Source organism: Podarcis melisellensis, assembly GCF_964234715.1.
Source record: "Podarcis melisellensis genome assembly, chromosome: 9".
Taxonomy (NCBI): Eukaryota; Metazoa; Chordata; class Lepidosauria; order Squamata; family Lacertidae; genus Podarcis; species Podarcis melisellensis.
In genome coordinates, this window is record NC_138541.1 from 29,908,153 (window position 1) to 29,935,297 (window position 27,145).

The 27,145-nt window shown below is 45.1% G+C and overlaps 1 protein-coding gene across 1 annotated transcript in view; it reads left to right on the forward strand.

Moving 5' to 3' along the window:
* The first annotated feature begins 747 nt into the window (after positions 1 to 747).
* The window catches only part of FAT4 (FAT atypical cadherin 4), a 145,429-nt gene continuing 119,031 nt past the window's right edge, over positions 748 to 27,145 (forward strand). The window contains exon 1 of the mRNA XM_081926415.1: positions 748 to 7,089. Within this exon, the coding sequence (XP_081782541.1) occupies positions 1,741 to 7,089 (5,349 nt within the window). The 5' untranslated portion in view covers positions 748 to 1,740. The remainder of the gene's footprint in view (positions 7,090 to 27,145) is intronic.

Genomic DNA, 27,145 nt, shown 5'->3' on the forward strand with positions numbered 1-27,145 from the left:
CCGTTTGCTGCTGGGGCTGCGGGAATCCCGCAAGAAGCACTACCTTTCGGGGCGGGCGAGGAAAGGTGTGGGGGTCCCCAAGAATAGAATGCCGACGTCTTCCCTCCCCGCTTGTCTAAAGCCTCGACCCTTATCTAGAGGCAAAGCGGACCTCTTGCCTGCGCTCAGCCCCGGCAGCCAACCGCGCCGACGCTCCCGAGTCCCGCAGCGGGGGACAGAAAGCGAATCGCCCGCTTCCGACGGCGGCGAAGCGGTTAAAGCCAAATCCGCGTCGCGCCTTCCCAGACATGCTTTGCTTAATCCCCTTTCGGACTTATTGTTGACGGCGGCGAGTCGCCCATCGCCTCCCCCGCCCGCTCTCTGCGGAGTAACCAGCAGCGTCTCTCTCCACGCTCCTTAGCGGCCGCCCGACGGAGCTGCTCTGGCCGACCTCTCCGACGAGCGGCGGCTCCTCTCGCTCTTGTTGACTGACGCGCCGAGGAGCCAGTGGCGCGCGGGCCGAAGCGACCCCGGCTCTCCGCGCGGGGAGGAGGACGAGGGGCTGGGGGCGGAGCCGGCCGCCGAGCTGGGACTCGACGGGGAGGCGCTTGGGCGGGCCGGGAGGTGACTGGCCAATGGGAGGCGGGGACGGGGCGGGCTGGCCGAGCCCGGGCGGGAGGGGCCGAGCAGGAGGGCGTCGCGCCGGCGAGTGAAGAGCCGAGAGCGCCAGGAGGGGCGTGCAAAGTTTCTGCCGGGCTCGCTGCTGCGCGGTGGGTGCGGGCAGGAGGCTCCCTCGCGCGAGCGCGCTCTCCTCTCTGCCGTCCGGCGAGCCGAGCAGCTGATGGAGGCGAAGCGGGGACCCGAACTCGCGCCCAGCTGAGCGGCTGCCGGGCGCTCTGAGCCTTGCAGGGGAGACGCTGCAACCCAAAAAGTTCCTGCTTGTCTCGGCAGAGTAAAAAAAAGGAGTCTCCTCGCCCCGCGTCTCCCCTTTTCGTTTTGCACCCCTGATCTCCGGCGAGGTGTCTCCGCGCGCCTTGTGGGTGCTGTGCGCGCCGCCGGATGCCCAGCCCGCGGCGGAGCTGATGCTCGCAGGGATGTACAAAAGAGAGGCGAGCCGGGGCGGCCGCGCTTAGCCGAAGAGAACTTTTTCGCACAATGCCCAGGAGCGCTCGGAGCTGCGCGCACGTCCAGAGGTGCTCCAAGCAGCGGTGGCGACGGCTAAAGGTGGGACAAGACGGCGGAGAAAAGACGCTCGGAAGAAGCTGAGAAGGAGGAGGAATCGGCTGCATCTTTTCCCTGCAAAGAAAGGACGCTGGGTTACAGCGAGCAAAGAGCGCTGGCGAGAGGGGAGCGCTGGCACTTTTCATGCCAAGTTGTTCCTTCGCGCGTCCCGTCGGCTCTCGGCGCGAGAGGACTGGACGGACTTTTCTCGCTCTCTGTGAGTAACCATCCAGCCCGGAGCCGCGGGGGGTTCATTTTGGCCAAGCAACCGCTGGTCCCCGAGCCCGCACAAGTCGTTTGAAGGGAGGGGAAGGGGCAACAGAACAAGAGAAGGCTGCGCCTTGGTGGGAGGCAGCGACGGCTCTCGGACCGACGGCTTGTTTCGCCTGGCGCCTGCCCTGCACGCGAGAAGAGATGCCCGCTGCTGCGGAGGCCGTGACAACCCGCGCTTCCCCACCTGGGCTCCGCTGGTGATGTGGATTGGCGCTGCCCGCCCGACTCTCCACGGACTTTGGGCATCTCTGGGTTGTCTTGGCTTGCATGCTCGGTTGGCCTTTGGCTGTGAGGGAGGATCTTTGCCTCGCCCCGCTCGACATCCTGGCTTGCACCATGGGCTCTTTCACCTGGCCTCTTCTCCCCTACTTTGCCTCCTTCCTGCTGCTGCCTCCGCTCCACGCCTCAGCTGAGCCCCGGCAGCTGTTCCAGGTGCTGGAGGAGCAACCTCCGGGCACCTGGGTGGGCACCATTGCCACCCGACCGGGCTTCACCTATCGCCTGAGTGAGCACCACGCCCTCTTCTCCATCAATGCCACTTCAGGAGACCTCCACACCCGTGCCACCATCGACCGCGAGAGCCTGGCCAGCGATGTGATGGATCTTGTGGTGCTCTCCAGCCAACCAACCTACCCCAGCGAGGTGCGTGTGGTGGTGCTGGACCTGAATGACAATGCTCCCGTCTTCCCGGACCCTTCCATTGTGGTGACCTTCAAGGAGGACACGGGGAGCGGCCGGCAGCTTATCCTGGACACGGCTACCGATGCAGACAGTGGGACCAATGGCGTGGACCACAGCTCTTACCGCATCGTGGGTGGCAACGAAGAGGGCCGCTTCCGGCTCAACATCACTCTCAACCCCAGTGGGGAAGGGGCCTTCCTGCACTTGGTCTCTCGTGGCGGGCTGGATCGAGAGGCCACCCCGGCCTACCAACTGCTGGTGCAGGTGGAGGACAAAGGGGAGCCGCGGAGGCGTGGATACTTACAAGTCAACGTCACGGTGCAGGATATAAATGACAACCCGCCAGTCTTTAGCCAGACGCTCTACCAAGCTCGTGTGCCTGAGGATGCACCTGTCGGGGCCAGTGTCCTGCAGGTGACGGCGGCAGATGCTGATGAGGGCACCAATGCTGACATCCGCTACCGTCTGGAGGGGACAGAAAGTGCTGCTGGAGATGGAACGGGGGCGCTTCCTTTTGAGGTGGACCCGGAAAGCGGGGTCATCCGGATCCGGGAGGTGCTGGACTACGAGTCCCGGCGTCAGTACTCCCTCACCGTCCAGGCTACAGACCGCGGGGTGCCGGCTTTAAGTGGCCGTGCCGAGGCTCTGATCCGCCTGCTCGATGTGAACGATAATGAGCCACGGGTCAAATTCCGCTATTTCCCGGCCACCTCCCGCTTTGCCTCTGTGGATGAGAATGCGGCGCCCGGCACAGTGGTGGCGCTGTTGACTGTGAGTGATGCTGACTCGCCGGCGGCCAATGGGAATATCTCGGTGTCCATCTTGGGTGGGAATGAGCAGCGCCACTTTGAGGTGCAGAGCAGCAAAGTCCCCAACCTGAGCCTTATCAAAGTGGCCGCTGCTCTTGACCGGGAGCGCATACCCACCTATAACCTCACCGTGGCTGTGATGGACAACTTTGGGGCTCTCCCGCCATCCCCCAGTGCCCTCCCATCTGCCCTGAGCCCAGAAGGAGCTGCTCCTGCCCCGGTGAGCCGTTCCTCCGTGGCTAGCCTGGTGATCTTTGTGAATGACATCAACGACCACCCGCCTGTCTTTGGGCAGTCGGTGTACCAAGTGAATATCAGCGAAGAGGTGCCACCCGGGAGCTATGTGCAAGGCCTGAGTGCTACGGATCGTGACTCTGGTCTTAACGCCAACCTCAAGTATAGTATTGTTTCTGGCAATGAGCTGGGCTGGTTCTGTATTAGTGAGCACAGCGGCCTAGTCACCACCAAAAGCCTTGACACCATCATGACTAAGCCTCTCCTGGGGGTTTCTGGCCCAAGCACAGCAGCTTCTGGTGGGCTAGACAGGGAGATAGCTTCCCAGGTAGTGCTAAACATCAGCGCTCGTGACCAAGGTGTGCAGCCCAAAGTTTCCTATGCCCAGCTGGTTGTGAATATCCTGGATGTTAATGACGAGAGGCCCCGGTTTGGCCAGCCAGATGGTTATCATGTGTCTGTGGCAGAGAATTCCCCTTCAGGAACTGAGCTGCTAGTTCTCACTGTTGCCGATGGCGACTTGGGAGATAATGGCACAGTGCGCTTCTCCTTGCAAGAGTCTGAGCCAGGAGGGGTGGCGGGTGGTCTGTCGGTTGCTCCGTGGGGATTTTTCCGCTTGGATCCTATATCAGGCAGGCTCAGCACAATCTCACAGCTAGATCGGGAAGAACAGGGGCAATACACCCTGCAGGTCCTAGCCACTGACCTGGGCTCTCCTCCCCTCTCCTCAGTGGCTCAGGTTAACGTAAGCCTGCTTGATGTGAATGATAACAGCCCCCTCTTCTACCCTGTCCAGTACTTTGCCCACATCCAAGAAAATGAGCCTGCAGGCAGTTATGTAGCCACTGTGTCTGCCAGTGACCCTGACCTTGGGCTGAATGGGACCATCAGGTACAGCATCTCAGCAGGAGACACCTCCAGGTTTCAGATTCATAGCCTAACGGGGGTTATCACCACCAAAACAGTCCTGGATAGAGAGGAAAAGACTGCTTACCAGCTGCAGGTAGTGGCCAGTGATGGCGGCAACCTCCAGTCCCAGAACCAGGCCATCGTTACTGTCACTGTCTTAGACACCCAGGATAATCCCCCGGTGTTTGGCCAGGATATCTACAGCTTTGTGGTGTTTGAAAATGTGGCTTTGGGTTACCACGTAGGCCGTGTTTCTGCTTCCTCTATGGACCTGAGCACCAACATCACTTACCTGATCACCACAGGCGATCAGAGGGGTATCTTTGAGATTCACAAGATGACAGGCCTGATCACCACTGCCAGCGTCATAGACAGGGAAGAGCAGGCCTTTTACCAGCTCAAAGTGGTGGCGAGTGGTGGGACAATAACGGGGGATGCTTTGGTCAATATAACCGTCAGAGATTTAAATGACAATTCCCCCCACTTCCTGCATGCAGTGGAAAGCGTGAATGTGGTTGAGAACTGGAGTACTGGGCATACCATCTTCCAAGCCAAAGCGGTTGACCCTGATGAAGGGGTGAACGGCAAGGTCCTCTACAGCCTTAAGCAAAATCCCAAGGACCTATTTAATGTTGATGAGCAGAGTGGTGCTGTAAGCTTGACAGGGCCACTGGACATAAATGCTGGGTCTTATCAAGTGGAGATTATGGCCACAGATTTGGGGGTCCCTCAGCATTCCTCTAGTTTCATTTTAACGGTCTCTGTCCATGATGTAAATGACAACCCACCTGTGTTTGATCAGCTCTCCTACGAAGTCACCATCTCTGAGCTGGAGCCTGTGAACTCCAGGTTCTTTAGAGTGCATGCTTCTGACCGAGATTCAGGCGCAAATGGAGAAATAGCTTACGCCATAATAGAAGGAAATACTGGAGATGCCTTTGGCATATTTCCAGATGGGCAGCTGTATATAAAGTGTGAGCTGGATCGTGAACTTCAGGAAAGATACACACTTCTGGTGGAGGCTTCTGATAGAGCTGTGGAACCGCTCAGTGCCACTGTAAATGTCACTGTCATTCTAGAAGATGTCAATGATAACAGGCCATTGTTTAACAGTACCAATTATGTTTTTTATTATGAGGAGGAGCAGAATGGTGGGTCCTTTGTAGGTAAAATCAGTGCTGTTGACAAAGACTCTGGGTCGAACGGTGAAGTCAGATACTCATTTGAACACATGCAGCCTGATTTTGAGTTGAATGCCATGAGTGGGGAAATTACAAGCACTCATCAGTTGGACAGGGAATCCCTTATGAGGCAGAGGGGAGCAGCTGTGTTTACGCTTACAGTCATTGCGATGGATCAGGGGTTGCCAAAGCCTTTAAGGGACCAGGCAATTGTGCAGGTTTACTTGAAGGATATCAATGATAATGCACCCAAGTTTTTAAAAGAACTTTACCAAGCTACAATATCAGAACTAGCTGCAAACCTGACACACGTTTTAAGGGTGTCTGCCTCCGATGTTGATGAAAGCAATAATGGACTGATCCACTATTCTGTCATTAAGGGCAACGAAGAAAACCAGTTTACAATAGACAGTGGCACTGGTCAGGTGACTTTAATTGGCAAACTGGACCACGAAGCTACTGCAGCTTATTCACTTACCATCCAAGCAGTAGATTCTGGGGTGGTTCCCCTAAGCTCTGTTTGTACATTGAACATTGATGTACTGGATGAAAATGACAACAGCCCTTCCTTTCCCAAGTCAACTTTGTTTGTTGATGTCTTGGAAAACATGAGGATTGGGGAACTTGTGTCTTCTGTTACTGCCACTGATTCTGACTCAGGGGACAATGCTGACCTTCATTATAGCATTACAGGAACAAATAATCACGGGACGTTTAGCATCAGTCCCAACACTGGCAGCATTTTCCTGGCCAAAAAGTTGGATTTTGAAACCCAGTCCATGTATAAACTAAACATCACTGCAAAAGACAAAGGAAGGCCTCCTCAATCCTCTACCATGTCTGTTGTAATCTATGTCAGGGATTATAATGACAACCCACCCAAATTCCCACCTGGAGATATCTTTAAGTCTGTTGTTGAGAACATTGCCATTGGCACCTCAGTCATTGCTGTAACTGCTCATGACCCAGATGCAGATATTAATGGGCAGCTGACCTATACAATCATTCAGCAGATGCCAAGAGGGAGCCACTTCCGTATCGACGAAGTCAAAGGAACAATATATACCAGTGCTGAAATAGATCGTGAGTTTGCTAATCTCTTTGAGCTAACAGTGAAAGCAACTGACCAGGCTGTCCCTGTAGAATCTAGAAAGTTTGCTTTGAAGAATGTGACCATTTTGGTAACTGACCAGAATGACAACATTCCTACTTTTGTTTCACAAAATGCCCTTGCTGCAGACCCCTCTGTTGTGATTGGCACAGTTCTGACCACGATTGTTGCCGCGGATCCTGATGAAGGAGCAAATGGGGAGGTGGAGTATGAAATAATTAACGGGGACACAGACACCTTTATCGTGGATCGATACAGTGGGGACCTGAGAGTGTCAACAACCTTAGTGCCATCTCAGCTTATGTACAGCTTCATTGTTGCAGCCACAGATCTTGGCCCAGAGAGAAGGAAATCCACCACTGAGATGACTGTAATTCTGCAAGGACTTGATGGGCCTGTTTTCACTCAGCCAAAATACATCACCATTTTAAAAGAAGGTGAACCTATTGGGACAGATGTGATATCCATTGAGGCAGCTAGTCCTAGGGGCACTGAAGCTCTAGTGGAGTATTTCATAGTCTCGGTGCGTTGTGAAGACAAAATGTTTGGCCGACTCTTTACCATTGGGCGCCACACCGGGGTGATCCAGACTGCGGCCATTTTGGACCGGGAACAAGGAGCTCGCCTGTATCTGGTGGACGTTTATGCCATCGAAAAATCTGCTGCTTTGCCACGAACTCAGAGAGCAGAGGTAACATCTATTTTATTTATTTCTTTGAAAAGTAAATAGCTGTTTTGTTTTTGGTCCTGTCAGCTCAGTTCAATTATGCTGTTCTGCAATACATATTTTTGTATCCAGTCCCCTTGCTTCCAGAGGAATTTACTTCAGAGTAGACTTGCATGGACTTCTCAGAAGTAAGTCCCACTGAGTTCAGAGGGACTTACTTCCAGGAAAAAATATATAGATTTGCAGACTTTGTCTTACAGAAGTCAGCTGTTTTACAGGTACCAAGGTTTTTCATTGTTGGGATTTTTTTCTTCGCTTTGAAATTGCATGTTGTTTTCTTCAGCATTAATATCCACTAAACAGATTGTGTTGGAGCAAAGCAGAGTTGTTTTTTCTTTGACATCCGTGAGCTGATTAGCATTCTACATAAGTGACTTTTCTTTCTGACTGCACAAGCCAACACTCGGTATTAACTATTTGGCTTTAACTGTGGGCTGTGACATTTTCCCCATGTATGAAAAATGCTGTATGATACGGGGCTTTCTCTTAGGCCTCTTGCTGATCACTTCAGTTTAACTTAACTTGCTAAGTAGACTTTTGAGTTTTTAGCTGCTTCTACAAGAGAGTGGACTGTTTTCTTACTGATCATTGTTCAGTGCTAGAGCATTTGGACAAGGCCCAGGAAAATTTTGACTCCCCTTCCAAATGAGTTTCCCTTCACCTCTGAACACAGCTTCTATTCCTCTGGTCTTGCCAATATTCAGGATTGTGTCTAAAGACTTGCTGATACCCTTAGGTTGTTACAGAAGCCAAATGGTGAATGTTAAAAAGACTCTGTTAGTAACCTGATTGGTGATTTAGAGTGAACGGATTCCAAAACATTAGTTATGATATCTTAATGTTCTGCCAAGTGTCTGTTTCTGCTGAAGGTGTTTTGCTGTTAAGCAAGCATATTTGTATAATCTTTCATGTGGCTAGAATGGGTATTGTCTTCCAGAGAGATAAATTTGGAAACTTCTCAGCCAACAAGGCGGGGCTTTTATTCTCTCTCCCCCCCCCCCCGCCCATTTTGACATTGTTCAGGCTCCTCTGACTTCTGCATGAGTCATTTCATTTTTGTGCACTGGCAGTTCGGAGCAGAACCTCTTCTATACTCAACCAGCAGGGGATGCCGGAAGTGTAGAATGAGTCAAACATTTCCCTCATGGTCTTAAGCCTTTTAGTTCTGAAACTGAACACAATTGCATATTCCAAAGACTGACATCAATATGCTACTCCACACTGCAACCCTCTGCACATTTACTTGGGAGTTGGAAAAGATTGCAAGCTTTAATCCTGCACCCACATACCTGGAAATAAGCCCTGTTTAATTCACTGGGACATACTTCCGAGTAAACTTGCATAAGATTGCACTGTAAAACTCCAAAATTTCTTGTTCCGTCAGTATACTGTACTTGCATCAGTTTACTCTGGAATTATGCCTTTGAGATGAACTGAGTTTGTGGACAGCAGCGATTGCAAAAACGCCGTTTGCATTTGTTTTTCACAATAAGTTTTAAAGGCAGAAAGTGGCTGAAAACGTGTAAAAGAGCATAATTTGTTGTTACATGATTTATTAGGGCTTCATGAGAAAGATCAATAAGGAATTTGACCATATTAGAGATTTCAGCTGTTGCTATGTTATAATGAATGATTCATATTACTAGAAGGAATCTTAAAGTGCTTTATTACGGAAGAAATAATGTTATCAACAGGTTTTCAGCTCCAACTATGAGTTCAACTCAGTTAAACCAAAGGAGCTAAGCCAAACAAGGTTCACATTTGAATTTAAAGATGTTATGAATTGGGGTGTTAATATATAGTATCCGATTATGGAAAAGTTAAGTCTAAGCTTGCAATCTCTTACTTGCATGCACTTAATTGAAGGTTCAAGACCTATTCATGCAAATAATTGGGTGTCTGTGGAAGGAACAGGTGATTACTTAGAAAGCCTACACTGCCCTCAGCTATCTCCGCCCTGTCCCAGTAAGTAGGATGCTGCTACTGGGAGGCTGGATCCATGGTGTCACCATGCCAAGACAGCTGATTTTCAAGTAAATGTTCCACCAGGAGCTTTCACGAGGCTTTATATTGGTTAAACAGCAGCTTGATAGTGGACAGCATAGTGTGGCAGAGATGCTTACCTGACCTAATGGCAGGTGAGTAACAGAAGCTTATAATGACGAGTGGATGGGGAAGGTGGTGGCAAGTTCAGCGTGGTGCAAAGGCACTGGCAGAGCCAATACGCCATTCCTGGTGGTGTGTTTGCAACTCCTCTCTTCTCCCCCTCTTCCTCTTGGTAAAGAGCAGCGACTCACCTGCCGGGAGTTTAGGCAAGTGCTTCCATTTGCACCACACGGTCTGTTACTGAAACCAATTACGTAGGTGGTGGGAAGTCTGCATAGGATTAAAACCCCAATGTTATAATTTTTCCAAAGAAGCAGAATAATAATCCACGTCCCCCTTTAAAATAGCAGCATCCTTTAAAAGTAACAACTTATTGCTGCCCTGGGTGGTGCAATGGGTCATGGCATCTGACTTTTAGCCAGAAGGTTGGTGGATCGTGCCCACCCAGGGATGGCTCTGGGCAGAATTCCTGCATTGCAGGGGGTTGGACTAGATGACCCTCAGGGTTCCCTCCAACTTCATGATTTTATTATTTTGGGGAGGAAGATAGACATAACTTCATGCTCTGCACGCTGCTTATTTAAGTTCTATGTCAGGGCTTTCCTGCCCTGTGCTAAGCAAGTATTTTGAACAGGAGACAAGATTCTGAATAACTGCTTTGATTGGCATGTGCTCCTTTTCATATTGTATAATGACATGCTACAAATATCCTCACAATTTACACACAGTGACAATTCAGGTGGAATATATATATATATATATATATATTTGCTTTCGTAGATTTTCACGGGTACAGGAATGCAGGTTTTGGTGTCCTCGGGTGTCTTCCCGTGTAAAAGTTGGGGTGTCTAGGCGACGTTTCGACGAGGTCTCACTCGTCATCTTCAGGCTGGTGCTTTCGGCTTCTTGTTACTGGAACAGAGCAGGATCTCAGTGTTTGAGTTCCTATAAATACTGTTGAGGGGGTGTGGTGTATAGCCTCCAATGTTCTGGGCAGAGAGGAAGTTCCCAGGCTAGTGTGCCTTTTCTTCTTTTGTTCCTTAATTACTTGAGGGATATCTTGAGTGATTTCTTGAGTGATATCCTGAGTACCACTTAGGTGGGTCATTAGGTGTGGATTAGTTGCTAAAGTCTTTGTGTCTTGACCTCTTGAACTCTTCACAAAGTTCAAGAGGTCAAGACACAAAGACTTTAGCAACTAATCCACACCTAATGACCCACCTAAGTGGTACTCAGGATATCACTCAAGAAATCACTCAAGATATCCCTCAAGTAATTAAGGAACAAAAGAAGAAAAGGCACACTAGCCTGGGAACTTCCTCTCTGCCCAGAACATTGGAGGCTATACACCACACCCCCTCAACAGTATTTATAGGAACTCAAACACTGAGATCCTGCTCTGTTCCAGTAACAAGAAGCCGAAAGCACCAGCCTGAAGATGACGAGTGAGACCTCGTCGAAACGTCGCCTAGACACCCCAACTTTTACACGGGAAGACACCCGAGGACACCAAAACCTGCATATATATATATATATATATATATATATATATATATATATATATAATTCTGAAAATGCTTTTCTTTAAAGCGTTTTTTTAAAAAATGCATTGAATTTTCCATAAAAAAAGGCTCGCTATCACCATCTAGTGCCACATTGTATGTTGCACTTAAAACACACATAAAAGTAAAGGTACCCCTGAACATTAGGTCCAGTCATGGATGAGTCTGGGGTTGCACGCTCATCTCACTCTATATGCCAAGGAAGCCGGCGTTTGTCCACAGACAGTTTTTCTGGGTCATGTGGCCAGCATGACTAAGCTGCTTCTGGCGAACCAGAGCAGCGCATGGAAACGCTGTTTACCGTCCCGCCAGAGCAGTACCTATTTATCTACTTGCACTTTGATGTGCTTTTGAACTGCTAGGTTGGCAGGAGCTGGGACCGAGCAACGGGAGCTCACCCCGTCGCGGGGATTTGAACTGCCGACCTTCCGATCGGCAAGCCTAGGCTCAGTAGTTTAGACCACAGCGCCACCCGCGTCAAAACACACTTAGAACATTTTATTTGCTGCTGTATAGCTGCGTCCTCGGACAGAGTGGAATTTCGTTCCTTTATAATCAAGGAGTGTTTTTAATGTGATTTAATAGGAGTTGTGATATGTATGGCAAAGGTGTAAGCAATCCCTCATGTGTTCAAACAAATAAAAACATTGGAAGTAAAAAAATCCCATGACACTTCAGTCACTGCTACCTCAGTGGTGTGAAAGTGGGGGGGGGGAGTGGGCTGCTTCAAAATAATTTGCATAACCACACCCACCTGTGTTGTATTGCTCATATGACAGCCTGTTGAATTATAGATTATTTGAGATGTTACTTTCTTGTGGAATCCAGGTGTTGTTGAAGTTGGGGAGGAATATTGTGGGGCGGGGTGTACTTTTACTTGAATATACCAGGTTTCAACTGTTAATTTTGAGTGCTTCTAACCAGAGTGGTATTGTTTGTGCTAAACATGCCATGTTGGGGGAGATATCCTGCCTTTTATCGCAGAGCAGCGAACCTCATACATTTCTAGCCTATACACATTCAGCCTGCAGTCCTGTTCACTTGTGTGACATATGAAGTACCATTGATTTCAAAGGGGTTTTAGCATAAGTAACTGTGCACAGGATTGCAATCATGTGCCACATCTGGAGCACCAAAGGCTACTCTGATGCAGAGAGGGGAAGGCACCTAAACTTGGGGCAATCGTGCTGTGTAATTTTGGGGGGTGACTTACTCTTACAAATATATTTGAAACTTACATTTATAGAGCTTGTTGCTTTCATTTGGTTCTGTGTGAGAAGTCAGGCGATTTCTAAAGGAATTTGTTGGAAGCATGATTAAGATGCCTGGATTTTTTAAAATATATAATACCTCTGCACAACTAAAGATTGATGTTTTCCTAGGAGTTTTCATATAACTATTTAGGCTCCCTGGTGTTTCTCCCCCCCCCCCCAATCTCCCCTTCCGCCACTGTTGTTTTTGTAATCCATCATGAAGCCTCATGCTGTCCGAATGATAAAGAAATATTGCCACTAAAAGAGGCAGGGATTGTTTCAGCTTTTTAATTGTTTCAGCTTGTTTTGCTTTGTTTGTTGTGAATAGGTTTTTTATCAGGACTGAAGTCTTCTGCGTAAGAACACAGCAGGAGCATGGTTGCTATTTTGCAGCGTTTCAAGGATCTAGCAATTAAATGTAGATTTCTCCCCCTTCCGACTGATCTTTGATTAGTGGCAAAAACACAATATACTCATGATTAGTATACTGACTAAGTACTAATAACAGTGTAGTCCAGTATATATCTACACAAATTTAAGGCCTGTTAAGTTCAGTCACTTATTCTCAACTGAGTGTGTTTACAGGATTGCAGCCTAAATATAGTACATTGTACAAATACAGTTCCTGATTGAACCATTAGTTTGGACAAACTTGTTCCATTCATTTCTAGAGAGGGCTGTAATCTCCAGGATTTGTTCTGGGTTTCGGCTCTGCAGCCTCAGCTGTTTCCCCAAATTTTGGAACCTTGAATTATGCCTCTCCTGCCAGCCAATTCTAAATTGGGAACCTTGCCATGCTCCTGAATAGGGAATGGTAACCTTTCTTCGTTCTGGTGTGGCACCTGGAGAAAGCAGTGTCTCAGAAACAAAGTGCTTAGGAAAAGATATTTCTCTAGAGCTTGTCCTTATAGTTTAGACTTAGGAGACATGGTGAATTATGTTTCCCAGAGCCCCTTGCACCTGGGGTGTTCTAGGTGCTGTGGCAGATGGAAGGAGGTAAGGGAAGCGTTGCTGTTTCTGTTTCTCACCCATGTGAAAAGAAAGTGAGGAGAAAAGGGGTGAGCTAGCAACAGGGAAGCTAGACATACCCTAATACCAGCCAATACAAGCCCAGTCCTGCGTTTGGAGGGGAATAGGCTTGCCTTGGGTTCTGAATGGGGGAGTTTGTGTTCTGAATTGCCCTAACTCCAAATTCACCCGATCAACAGCTTGACTGACTGTTTGACTAACTTAGTTTGACTCACTTTATCTCTGGACTATATGTATAGATATAACTATCATGACTTAGGGTGTCGCTGCCATGTTGATCCACATAGCGAGATGTGAAGTTACTAGGGGGAAAAATGCCTCTTATTGAACAGGTGGCAGAGCAAATGATAGGGACCTGTCCCTCTGCAAATGCCATTTTCTTAGTCTTGGGAGACAATGTGCACAACACGAGACAGAAAAGCATGTCTTAATCCAGCATTTACTTGATTGCAGAGAAAATCCTGGTGGACAACAGGACACTGATATTTTTCATAGTATATTTGCCTAGGGGTCATACCTGCTTTCCTAATGAAAATGGAGAAGAAGAAAATGAGGAATGTATAAAATCTGCCCTGTGATATATTTATTTTTTAAAAAAGAAAATCAAATTTGTGATGGCCAGAATGAAAGCTTTTAAGAGTAGAAAGGTAGCTGTATAACTTGAAGCTGATATTTATGGTCAGGATAATTACTTCTGTGAACTTACAGGGATACATTAACCAAGCTTCCTTGTGCTGGTCAGGGAACAGGAAAAATATAACAGCATCTTACTCCCTAACCTACCCACCCCACCTCCTCCCATAGGTATAAAAGCAGTTTGGGGAGGGCAATTTTCATCATTCAAAAAGGAGCTTTCAATTACAGCCTTCAATATTGCTTTTCTTTTTTTTTAAAAAAAGTTGGGCATGAAAACACACAACCAGCATGTAACATGTAGTTTTGTGGCATGTTCTCTCTCAGTAGTGGGGAGGCTCACTTTTAGCCATCAAATTGAGCTCGTGCTTAATTAATCACAGGGAACGGTACCATATTATTTTAAATCCAGTTCTTGACAGATTTAAAGCACTACATGACCTTTGCACTGATAGAGAAAGACGGAATTGGGAGTAAATACTTTCCTTGCAAGGCGAGATCCTATTGGGTAAGAAACAGAAATACACATGCCTGCCAAAATACTTGGCTCAAGCAAAAGGGACACAGATGGCTGTGACTGATAAATATGTCTATTGTTATTTTTTATGATCAGGGCTTTGTGTATGAAGTATAGGAGTGTAAGATAGTAAGAGCAGCAATTTAAAAGGCTGAAATAAATGTTGAGAGTTCGTTGTTCTGCTGCAACTTTCTTCAGTGGTGGGGCAATGTAAGTTGAATGTAAGGAACAGCACAGAACCAAGACTGTTTATTTGATATTTATACTACAGGAAAGATAATAATCGGTACTCTAGGACTGTTTTCCCCTGCATGTGAAGACAGGCTCAGGGGGTTTGAGCGGACAAGACCAATAATGGGTTCAACAGTCAAAAAGGCAATTTCTGCATATGATGTAGAAGGAAGTTAGGAACAGATGGGGCTCCTCAACCTGGGACGGTAGCCCATCTAGGGGAAGGAAGACTCTGATCCTAAACCTCCTCTGCCTTGTGGTATATCTTTGGGAGAAGAAAAGGCTAAGGAGTAAACCCAAATCTGAGTGGAGTCCCTAAAATGGTTGGATGGTCCCTTGTACGCCTCCTTCCGGCAACTCCTGCAGCCAACTGGTGCCAAATGTATTGCTCTGCTTTCCTTTGGACCTCATAAACAAGGCCGAGAGGGAGTCTTGTCATCTGGGCCTTGTGCTTTGGGGAGGTCACTTCAGTGCTGCTAACGCAGCAGTTTAACTTCATCCCTGGAGGAACCCTCCATTGTCTCTCGAGACAGATGGATGCCAACAAGTCTGTCTCCTTGTTCTATAAAGCAGTCCATGTGTGCTAAGAAAACCTTGGAGTTGTAACACCTTCAGGATATTTTTGCCCCACAAGTGGGGCTGTGGTCTGTTGGGGCATCAGTGGTTGGTGTGCTGGCATTGTTTAGTGATCAGCGAATGGTCTATTTATTCTGTATGGACCATAGATGGGAAAGCTATCGCTGGGTGATAGAGCACATGTCTTTCATGTAGAAGGTTATGAGTTTCACTCTCCAGGCTGAGCTGGGAAAGGCTTCTGAATGACACTTTGTGTCCAGGTCTGTGGCTTTCAGGGAAAGCTGGCAATATCGATTCATAAGTCAGAGTTAAAGGCCAGGCGAAGCAGAGGGCATCCAGGACCTTGGACAGATGCAAGCAGCCCTATGAAGGCAGCCTGAGGAAAACGTCTCAGCATGGATGCAGGTGGGCTAGAGTTAGGGGCGAGTGTGAGGTGGTCAGGTTTGCTGTTGTTCAGCGTGGTTAAAATACAGTGGTACCTCGGGTTACAGACACTGCTAACCCAGAAATAGTACCTCGGGTTAAGAACTTTGCTTCTGGATGAGAACAGAAATTGGGTGGCGGCGACACCAGGAGGCCCTATTAGCTAAAGTGGTACCTCAGGTTAAGAACAGTTTCAGGTTAAGAATGGACCTCCAGAACGAATTAAATTCTTAACCCGAGGTACCACTGTGCATAAAAGGGATTGTGAAGACCTCCAAAAAGATCCATACCAAATAGGGTGAATGAGCCATATAATTCTCCTCATTCCAGTTGTGTTCCTGGTCACAGGGAACAATGCTACGATGTTCCCTGCTGCAACTCTCTGTGTGGCATAACAAATCACATGTGAGGAGTTTCAAAAGAAGTTTGATGCATTTGAAGCTGGGGGGCGGGGGAGGCCCAAAATCACAGCGGGAAAGGGTAAGTTGTGTTTTGATCTGGAACATTGAATTGTATCCTGGCCATTTACTTCAGTAGGATTGAGATGATGTCCATTATATTAGGTCATCAGCACTGCAGCAAGAAACAGTCGTTTTCCGAAAGCTCCCGTAGTGGGTGTTACAAATGAGCAATAAATAACTCATGAAAAAATCCATTCTTTGTTTTTCTTAATAGCCAAAGGAAGGTGAGCCTGCTGAGGCTCAGGCCTGCCCCCTGAGAAGCTTTTTCTTTTTCTTTTTAGAGGCAGTTAAACAGACTTTCTCCAGCAGGAGTTATTGCTCTCTTAAACCAATTTTCAACATTTGTTTGCAGAGCAGTAATTCACAGTGTCTTTCATTTCTCTGATAACACTGTCCCTGATGAACAGCTGATAATTTCTAATAGTATTGATCTTCCTATAGGTTTTTCTGCTTCTAGTATTTTTTTTAATTGAACAATTAATTAATTGTTTTTTGTTTTTCTTTTTAGTATGGCCGTGCTAGCTCATGGTGCCTTTCATAACAGTTTGTAGTGTTTGAAATGCCTGGTCTAACCTATAAATAGATAAATAAATGAATAGCAATAACTTACTTGACAGGATAGCTGAAACAAAACATGAGAAAACTAAAACTGTGATTGTAAGGATTATTCAAATAATGTATATAAAATATTATGAATTCTTTACAGTATTATAGGAATGTTAAGTGTTAATTGCCAGCAAGTCCTATCATCTTGGTCTAATTCCATGGTGTGATAAACCTAAAAAAGGGAGTTGGGTTAGGATCCTGAATAGGACTGGGCATTATATGTGCACATCTCAAGCTGTTAAAATCGTCTTATTGAGGCAATATATTTAATGTGGGATTCTGCCAAATTCTGTCTGGATTCCAAGAAAAGAATCCTATGTAAACATTCTGTGAATACATCTAACTTCTTTGTATTTGAATTTCTGCCTTTAAAGGACCCTACATGTACCATATGTAGCTCCTATTTTGTCAAGAGTGTAAATTATGAGTCTGGAGCCTAGAAATGTTGAGGGTGTATGTATATAGACAGAACTTCATAAGCACGGGTTGGGTGCATGAAAGATTGGGACCATTAATTACAACCCCAAGTTCCCCTCTTCCCCTCCTGCATGTTATCGGTTCACACACAGAATATTTGAAAATGCCTAAGTTCACTGTGGGATGAAAAAAAAACCAGCCTCAGTGACAAATCTTTTATGGTGAAATTGTCAAAGGAGAAACACAGTTTGTGTTATCGGCATTAATCGTTTGGCAATCAAGGTATTCTTTACCCTATAATAAAACAGTCTGCATGGGCAGAATTCATTAATGAGAGTTGTGAGGCAATATTGTTAACACAGTACCCACTTGAATGGGGTTAGCGATAAATTCAAGTACTAGGAGGACAACAGTGCAACTTAATAGAGAACCCTTCTATAGAAACCTCTGTCAGGGAGTCAATTAGACTCCATCCAAAGCAGTGTTTATTGCATATGTCTCTTAATAAGCACGCATTTTTGAAGAATTTTGTTATTTTTTGGCTTCTTTGGGGATATAATTTTAAGACTAAAGAAAGTCTGCCCATTTTCCTTTGAGAGAATACAAAGGAATCGGGTTTTGCTTACGCCGCCAAGAACTGTGGCAAATGAAAAAAAGGGTGCTCTAATAAGGAGGCATATACTGAGGAGCTAGCAGTGGGTGTGGGTGTGAGAGAGAGTTTGTGTCTTTGTATGCCTTTAAAACTCTTCAGCTGGCTGTCAGTTCATGCATAGACTTGAAAGTGTTAAGATGGCATTAGTAACTGTTGAGATTATTAAGTTTTTTCATTTTTCATTTTCAAATATTTTCTAACTTCTTCCGAACTGGTGAGAAATGGGTGAACAACTGATAAAAACCCCTTTCTTTACGCGCATAGGGGAGCCTGGATTGGTGAACCTTGTATTCCTGGCCTACTGAATGGGCCGATTCTGATAGAATAAGGGGTTTGGGAAAGGGGACCTACCGTCATGGAAGCTCAAGAAGTCTTGGAACAGTGGGGTCTCCTCTGCTGGTTTTAGGGAAACAGAGGGTCATTTTCTACAACCAGCAGAATCATGTGCTGAAACTTTTCCTATATCGTACCACCTGGTACCACTGCTCCCCTACATCAAAAACTCTGCATGGGAATAATAGAGTTACAGAGATCAGATTTGCCAAATATTTGCTAGGAGGTGCAGAGTTCCTCTGTGAAGGCCCCAGCCTAAAGTGGTGCAGACAGGAAACGCTTTTCCAGATGTGTGATCCAGCCCAGGGATGCAGAACCTCTGACTCTCCAGATGTGGCTGAACTACATCTCTCAGCATCCCTTGCCATCAGCCATGCTGGTTAGGGCTAATGGGAGTTGCATTCCAGCAACATCTGGAGGGCGGCAGGTTCCCCATCCCTGGTCTAGCCTTAAGTATTAACAAATTTAAGAACCTGATCTCTTATCAGATAGATCTGCCATCTACAGACGATTCTCAGTTACATACTGTGAAAGAGTAATTTCCTTTCACATCAACTCTAATTAGCGATTCAGACTAGTACCGGGGAATTCTGTCTTCTCCGTACTTTTTATCTGCTCCATTGAAAAACTTGTAGAAATGCTGACAGATATTTTGTTTACATAGTGTAGTGCGAAAGTTGCAGCATAGCCTGGAGTGTGGTGACTTGGCTTTAGTTGGCTTTTTCCCCCTTTCACTTGTTCGTGAGTGGTTACATATGCTGCAAAGTCATTGTTGGGATGCTGTGTGTACATTCCCTAGCAACAATTCATTTATTTACAACATTATAGGCCGCCTTTTTGGGCATCGTGTGCCCAGAACGGCTCAAACAGCAACATCACGATACATTCTTCACAACAGCAGATTGTGTGTGACATCCTACTGGAAAGCACATTTTATGCAAGTACAGTGGTACCTCGGGTTAAGAACTTAATTCGTTCGGGAGGTCCGTTCTTAACCTGAAACTGTTCTTAACCTGAGACACAACGTTAGTTAATGAGGCCTCCCGCTGCCACCGCACCACTGCCGCACGATTTCTGTTCTCATCCTGAAGCAAAGTTCTTAACCTGAGGTACTATTTCTGGGTAAGTGGAGTCTGTATCCCGAAGCGTCTGTAACCTGAAGCATTTGTAACCCGAGGTACCACTGTAATTCCAGTGAAGCAATAGTGTACTCCTTTGTAGCAGTTAACAGAACACTTCCAAACTCACATGAGCTGCCAAGAAACTCTCCAGGAAACAGGAGGGAGTGTAGGGAAGCACACAAACACGTGGGGCGATTCTGATCTCTTAAGCAAGGCTTAGAGATGGCACAGTTTTCCTTCTGCACCAGCCCCTTGCATGCAGTTCATCCCATGAGACACTGTAAGAAAAAACTCTTGTAAGTGCAGACTTACTGGCAGGGTCCCAGGCTTACGCCAATGGTCAGCATCATCAGGCACTTGCTCAGATCTGCAACCCAGCGAAGCACACATGGCTGAGCCCAAGCCACCTGATGGATGGCTCAGTTAGCAGAACATGAGAGTCTTAATCTCAGCGTTGTAGGTTTGAGCCCCACGTTGGGTAAAATATTTCTGCATCGCACAGGGTTGGATTAAATGACCTTCTTGGGCCCTTCCAACTCTACAGTTCTATGATTCTCCCTGATTTTTATTGCTGCTGGCACCTGTTTACCTGCCCTCTCTGAGTGATAGGGCAAAGGAAAGGAGGAACAGCGGCTTCTGTTTGCTTTATACTGTGTGATTGTGCAGATTGGACCTAGGAGAAGAAGGCTAAGCCAGTGGGCAACAGGGTTGGTGGTGTGGAGGAAGGGGACACCTCACAGGAAGGGCCATCCACTGAGGGCACATTCCACAGCTACCGCCAAAGCTGGAACTTTCTTTATTTCCCCCGTAGTACAGTAGGGCATATTCCAAATTCTCCACGGCCATCAGAGAGTAATTCAGATGCACATATCTTGCTGCCAGCACTTTGCATTTGCACCACCATTATGTATAGCTGGGCTTTATTAGGCATCAGCTTTGTGGCATTAGAAAAGCACATACTTAAAGCCAATGCAAATTAGTGCTCTCTTTTCATTGTGAGTTTACTACTGAAGTAGTACAACCTTTCAAGAAACAAAGAAGTTTTCTAACAGCAAGAAAAAAGATTATAGCTGGAGTCTCTTCATTGAATGCTCAGAGATACTCTTAGTAGGCAATCAGTGTGAGGCATCCCCGGGGTTCCTAACAGAAATCTCTTCTTTACTCCGCCTGTTTTGTTACTAGTGGATTATGTGCATTAGCTGTTATCCCATTATATGGTCCATTTATAACTATTTGGTTCAGGTTTTGAAGAGACTGGGACAGAACTCTATGTAGTCCAGCTGAGATAAAGAACCCTTAAAACAAAAGGAAAAAGGAATGTACTTGGCTGCTCAAAAGACCTTCAGACCCACTTTCCCAGTCCTGCGCATTTTGCCTTAAGCAATTTAAAAGATAAAATATAAAAGGATAAACTATAGCATGATTCTGTTTTGTAAATAGCTGTGCTTCATTGCATTCCCTTCTAACTTTAAATTATTATTATTAAGGCAGCAAATGATAACATTTGTCAGAACTATTCAAGTCCTATTACCCTAAGTCCAAAAGTAGTGCCACTGAACACATTTCAGAAAATAGGCTGAAATAAAAATACAAAATATATCAGAGCAACAAGTGTCCAACAATTTGGACAATTGAAGTAAAGGAATTGTTGTCATTCATGATGCTAAATGTTAGGAACATTCAAAGCTGCCTTATACCGAGTCAGCCCATTGGCCCATCTAGCTCAGTATTATCTGCACTGATTGGTAGCAGGTCTCCTATGTGTCAGACAGGATTCTTTCCCAGCCGTACCAGGTGATATCTGGGACTGAACCTTTAGCCTGCAAAGAAGATGCTCTACCATTGAGCTGTGAACTTCTGCCATTTAATGTATTTAACTTTGGCCTCCTGTATTCGTCACTTAAGAGTCCCTACATGTTTTTGTTTTTTTTAACAGGTCAGAAACTAACACACAGTGATTTATCCATAACAAATAGTGTCCATATAATACAAATACAGTCTGTCACACCCATGCTGCAGATTGGCCACCTAAACTTTGAAAGCAATTATTTTTTTCTTAAAAAAATAATACTTATCATAGCATGTAACAAACCTGTGTAAACGAGTTTGTATTTTCATATTAGAAATGGTTGATATAAGCGTAAAGAGTCAAAAAGGACCAGTCCTGTATACTATGGACATCTCAGTATTGACTTTCCGTGTTTGTATGCTGGGCTTTGTTTTTTTGTTTACTGTTGTTATCTGTAAAATATATTTAAAAAGTGATGTTATTTCTCTGGCAAAATCCAGAAAGGAAGATGCATCATTTCCCTCTGATTTTAGGTCCAGTGTGCACGATGGAGTTTATAAGAGAGCAGAAAGAGATGTGGAATTTCAGTATATGAAGTGAGACTCTTCATATAAGTTTTCGTTAAGAAAAATGGCTGCAGCTTGCAGGTCTAGCACTAGAAAACACTGGTATGGCTTATGGATGTTTATACAGATGGATAATATGAAGATAATAATAGCATTTTGTTAATATTTTATGAAGACTGATCTGCTGAATTGTAGAGAAATAAGTAAGATGCTTTGCAATATTGAAGGAAAGAGAATACCTCTCTGAGGTATTCTATTTAAAAAACTAGAAGGAGGATCAAGCCCTTGCAGGAGCATTCATACTGTGCTAGGTCAACACATGGATCTGATAAGAGTGTTTATTTCCATAAATTACTCCTACCTTTACAAGCTCCCTGACTTGTTTTGATAAATTGGGAGCAGACCATTTAATTTGCTATACGTAAATATTTCTCTTTCCATTTGTGCGATGTTCAGGTATGCCCTTATAATAACTGCTGTGCGAAGACCTGCAAGCGATTCACCACTGATGCTCAACTGAAAGTTTTTAGTTGATAGGCTACCACACAGCCCAGTGATAAGTAGATTTATGTAATTTTGAGAGAATTAAGCACATGCTTCTCTCTTGTCCATTGAAACCTATGGGATCAAGTCAATGGGGCCAAAAACAAGAAAAGAAAAGAAGACCTCACTTCGATTGGATCACGCTTGCATTGTTTTCAGATGTTACTGCACCAGAGATTACAAGATGGTTAATTTATTTAATAGACAGAAATGCTGATCGCTCACTCTCCTCTCCCCTCGCTCACCATTATCTGCTCTGACCCCATCTTGAGCCGCAGCATGGTATATGGTAACCGTCATGCTTCATTTGGGTGTATGTGATCTTCTGGAGATTAATTCTTGTAAACGTTTCAACAAAAGATTTTTTTAAAAATTGTTGTCGTCAAAATGATGCTCTTAGACGGTCATTTGACTTTCGAAGGCTATTCAGACTTTTGTCCCCATTGCTGAAACTCTGGATTCTGATTAGTGACGCTTTAATAAAGTCATTTGAAGTTCAGTGGACTGCATCTTTGACCATTTCTAATGTTTCTATGGTCACCAAGAAGCAACTCCCCATTCAAGCCTCTGTACCATCTTTTTTCAAGTGCACGCCTTTGAAAAGTAAAAGGATTCCTGGGTGTATATGGTTCTTCATTGGCTGCAGTTTCAAATGGCCACAGAAGCAGGTTCTTACCCCCCCACCCCTTATAATTATTCCTTTTTGGTTCCCTTTTTCCATTTTGATGTGACAGCAATTGACTAAACGTGTGCCTTTTAAATGACCAAAGTTTGGGGAAATCTTTAGGCTTTTTTTATTGCCGCAATTTTCTACAATGGAACATGGCAGAGAAAGGCTCTTTCCACTTGATTAGGTAGTAAGGCGAACACAGCCTGCGAGTAAAAAAATACCTTAACACCCCCTGATTTTCCCTCCTTTTATTTTCTCTCTATTCCCCCCCCCCCAAAACCCTGAAAATTGACAAAGAAGAAAACTGTGCCTAATCAGCCACAATACGACCATTCAAGGAGACCTTAACTTTGCAGGAACTGATGCATTTTTGTATTGTCTAATGACTTGAGTGAACATTTACAACATGTGAAAACTGAGGGGGAAGAAAAATTATAGCCATCTCTTGGTTCACAGGAGCAAGGGATGCAGGTCATTGACTCAATTTTCATGGGAAGACTGACTCTCGCCTGCTCGCAGACTCCGGGGCTAAACAACCTGATATTGACAGCTGTGGCTTTGGGGAGGGCAGCCTGCAACAGCTTTGTACATTGGGTTGTTGAGGCAAAACAAGGCAAGATTTAAAAGAAAGCACTGAAAGAGAACAGTAGTTCTAGTGTCCGAGAGCCGCCGACTGGCTGCTTCTTATTAGAGGCTTTCCTATTGAAAATGTCATTTAGCATTGTGACAGGAGAAATATTTATCATTAAAGTGACAAATGCCACTTAATTAAATAGAAGGGGAGAAAATACAAAGTGCTCTCCGTATACTCTATTTGGAAACAAAATCAAGGAGGAGTTACTCTTTTTTCCTGTGCACAGGGCAGAAACCGTAATTAGGTGTTTTTTTGGGTTGTTGTTTTTTAACAAAATAAGTGCTGAATGTATGCTGAATGAAAAAAGATTTGAGCCAACATTTTCTATTTTAAAAATACTTACCTGGGGACAAGCCCCACTAAGTTCCATAGGGCTTACTTATGAGTAAACAAAGTTATAATTGTACTGTTAAATATTAGTGAACGCATTTGCCGGTTACAGCCTTGTTATTCTCTCTGTGTGTGACTTTCATTCACCCATAAACATATCTGGGTTTTCTCACACACACCTCTAACACTCTTATGTTGTTTATTTTCTTCCTCATGCCTGAAAATGTTATATTTATAAGCCCAAGTCGCCTCCCTTGATCTTCATTCTTAACTAAATGTTCATCTTTCAGCACTTATGAGCCACTTTAGATATTTATCATTTCTCTTAGAGAATGCACCTGCCTGCACATTCAAACGTCAATGGATATTATACCCTTTTGACTTTTCACAGTTCAGATCTACAAGTGTAGGGGATGCTGGAAGTGATTCTGTATTTCTATCTGACTGGTGAATACTCATCAATATATTTGCCCTACCAGATTATTATATTGGTCATGCGTATGACATGTGGGTAAATTCCCATGAGTGTCAATAGTCCTATCAGTATAAAGTCTTTTTTCTTGCTCCTATTTGGTGCCACATCTTTCTATCTAGTTTATACAAAGTTCTGAATACAGATATCCTCTGTGTAACAATTGCAAAGTATATAACTCATCAGCCTGAGAAGTGCATAGGAGATCAGCCCGTATTCTTGCCGCTGCTCTGACATGTCTGAGTCAATTTGTCACAAGAAAGCACTGCAAAACGGAATTGGTTTGATCAGTAATCTTGACACTCTGCCTAAGAGATTATCTGTCTTTATCTGATTTGCAGGGTGACAATTTGTTAATCCTGAGAAGGAAAAATGTCATTTACAATTCTGATTCCATTTCCAATGAACATTTTTTTTTTTTACACAAAGGTGCCTTCTCTTCCTTCTAGCAGCCAAATGAACATGACACAACATTCCAAGGCCCAAATAGAACCACAAAACAAAAAGCCAGCACTGTCCAAAGATGGCCAATCATTCCTTATTGGTATAAAATATCATCATTTGCTGGTTGCTTTGGGTGCCATGTAATGTTTGGGTGCCATGTAATGCTGAACTTTCAGGTGGTCTAATAACCTGTCATGAAATTCAAAGTTGCATGTAGACTGCAAGAAAGCAAAGATTTACACATACGTCTCATAGCATAAAAATCATGTTCTTTTATACCCATCATCAGGTTTGTTGATAGATATACATTGGTACTAGCCTGCTTTTTTGCTGTTGCTTTTTCATGACTGAAATATTAAATAAAGGCTGCAGTTCCTGCTCTCTGCTAGAAACACGAGGATACGATTGCAACCAGTGTGCTTTCTGTATGTTAAGGTGGGTGCAAGATTGCCTCTCCTAATCATATTAACTAATTAAGATCACTTAGTTAAAATCCATGACTGAAAATGTACTTGACACATAAAGCTTTTGGTCGGAAGCCAATGCAGAAGGTAGCATGTGAGGTGCTTCACTCTTTGAGCATGGCCAGCCACAGCTCAGTTCCATAACATGGACAGGGCCATTGTGTGTCTTTATGTGTTAAATGGTGCTGATGGTTCACAAGAGATAATTTCACAAGTGATAACTGCATGATAGAATCAAGGAGAAACACAAAGCCATGTGCAGTATTTATATAAATTCTTTACAAACAAGCAGCTGTTATGATCTGCATTCAACCAAATAGTTACACTGGTGCAAGGATTAGCACTGACAAAAAGGGACTTTCCCCCTCTGCCTGTGCACCCCAGATCTGCTCTGGAGGGATGGAGGGAGAACCCAGAACAGAGAGCAAGAAAATATTGCTGTGCAGGGATGAATCCTCATGCTGATGGAAGTTCTCCTTGGTGCTACATTGACTCTAACCCTTGGTGGCTGTGTTTGCGCATAACAATAAGTCAAACATTCTGGCTTAGTGTGAATGAGCAGCATCCTAGAGCCCACTGCCCACTCCCACTTGGCTCCCTGGAGTGCGCAAGTTCATGGTTTGCTGCTCCTTAAGAAGCAAGACGTCAGTACACAATGGCTTAAAGTTGACTATCAGTCATGGCTTGTTCGGATACAAACCACAGTCCCTGGTTCCAATGTAATGAGAAGCCAAGGCTTGCCCCTTTGTTTATGCCCCTCGCACTAGGAAAGAAGCGGAGCAGTCATGCAGTGTGCACCAGCATGCTGCTGATTCACAACAAACCGCAGTAAGCAGGGAGGTCCGGCTTATCCTTCCTTGAAAATTTGACCTGTCTGTTCATTTGCAGACTGATGAATCTGAGTGAATTGAAATATTTCTCGGAAGCCAAAAAGGCTTCCTGGCTTCCTGTCACTTCAGCACGGTGGCTAAAAGGTGAACCTGACAAAGACTGGCATACCTAAGACATGCTGCAAAGCTGTCTGTACCACAGCTGCATCCCCTGATTGACACCGTAATTCCTTCAAAGTAGAGGTCCTGCTGTTTTGACTGTGTGTGTGTGCATTTGTCAGCTGTATATCAGCAGTATTTTCTTCGGTGGGCACAAGCACAGGGCTGATAAAAGCTGCCTTGTCATTGTAACTCTCTTTGAATTATTTCAGAGGACAAGGTGGCAGCTGCCTTATTGCTCACATGGACAGCCAGGGTGGCCTCATTTTTGTGCAACCTAATAATTTGTTCCCAGCAAAGTGGTGCATGTCATTATTTAGTTCAACCACCAATTCCTTTTATCCGGCAGCGGCTGCAAATAATGAACTGCTGGATGTTTTAATGGCTCTTTATATAACCCGTTTGAAGGGTTTGGAGAGCATTTACCAGGGTGGCAATGGAGGCATCATATTTAAAGGTATTCTCAACAGTGACAATGTTTTTTTGTGGTATTAATGACAAAGATAATGAAGCTGAGTGAGCACAATTCTACCCTTTTGTGCTCTCTGGACTGTATAAATCCACTGATGCTCACTTCTTAAAAACCAGGGCAAAAGGACTGTGGTTTTCCTTGTCCCATCTTCCTGCAGCTTCACAGAAGAGAACACTTGCACCATTTAAAACCATACCAGAGAAGATGAGATCCTTATTCTTTCCAAAAGTGTGCACCACCAGTGTACCTGAGGCTGCGTTCAGATGTGAGGTTTATTGTTGTGGTTACAACGTTAGTACTCCTCTCCTGGTTTCTAATGTTCCTTTTACACCTATCACATTGTGGGACTGTGGTTTTTTCATCACTATATCACCGCATTATACTAAACGTAAACGTTCACGACATGAATGAATTACATTGCAAAGCTGCAATTTCCCAAGTTAATAGGGTTGCAAGTGGGTTTATTTATGGAAACAATTAACATGAAAATTTCCCCAAGATTTCCAGAAGTGGATTTCACATTGTGTGAAAGATAATTTAAAATACAAAAATTAACAGGTTAGGAAATGTTGGGAAGATGGAATAAATCAGCCTAAACTTTTGAATCAGCCTAAACTTTCACTGATGGGGTGGGGAACCTTTTTGGCTTGGCAGGCAATATCATTCACTCTTCCTGCTCCACAGGCCAACTCTCAGAGGTGGGCAGGACCACACACCTATCAGTCAT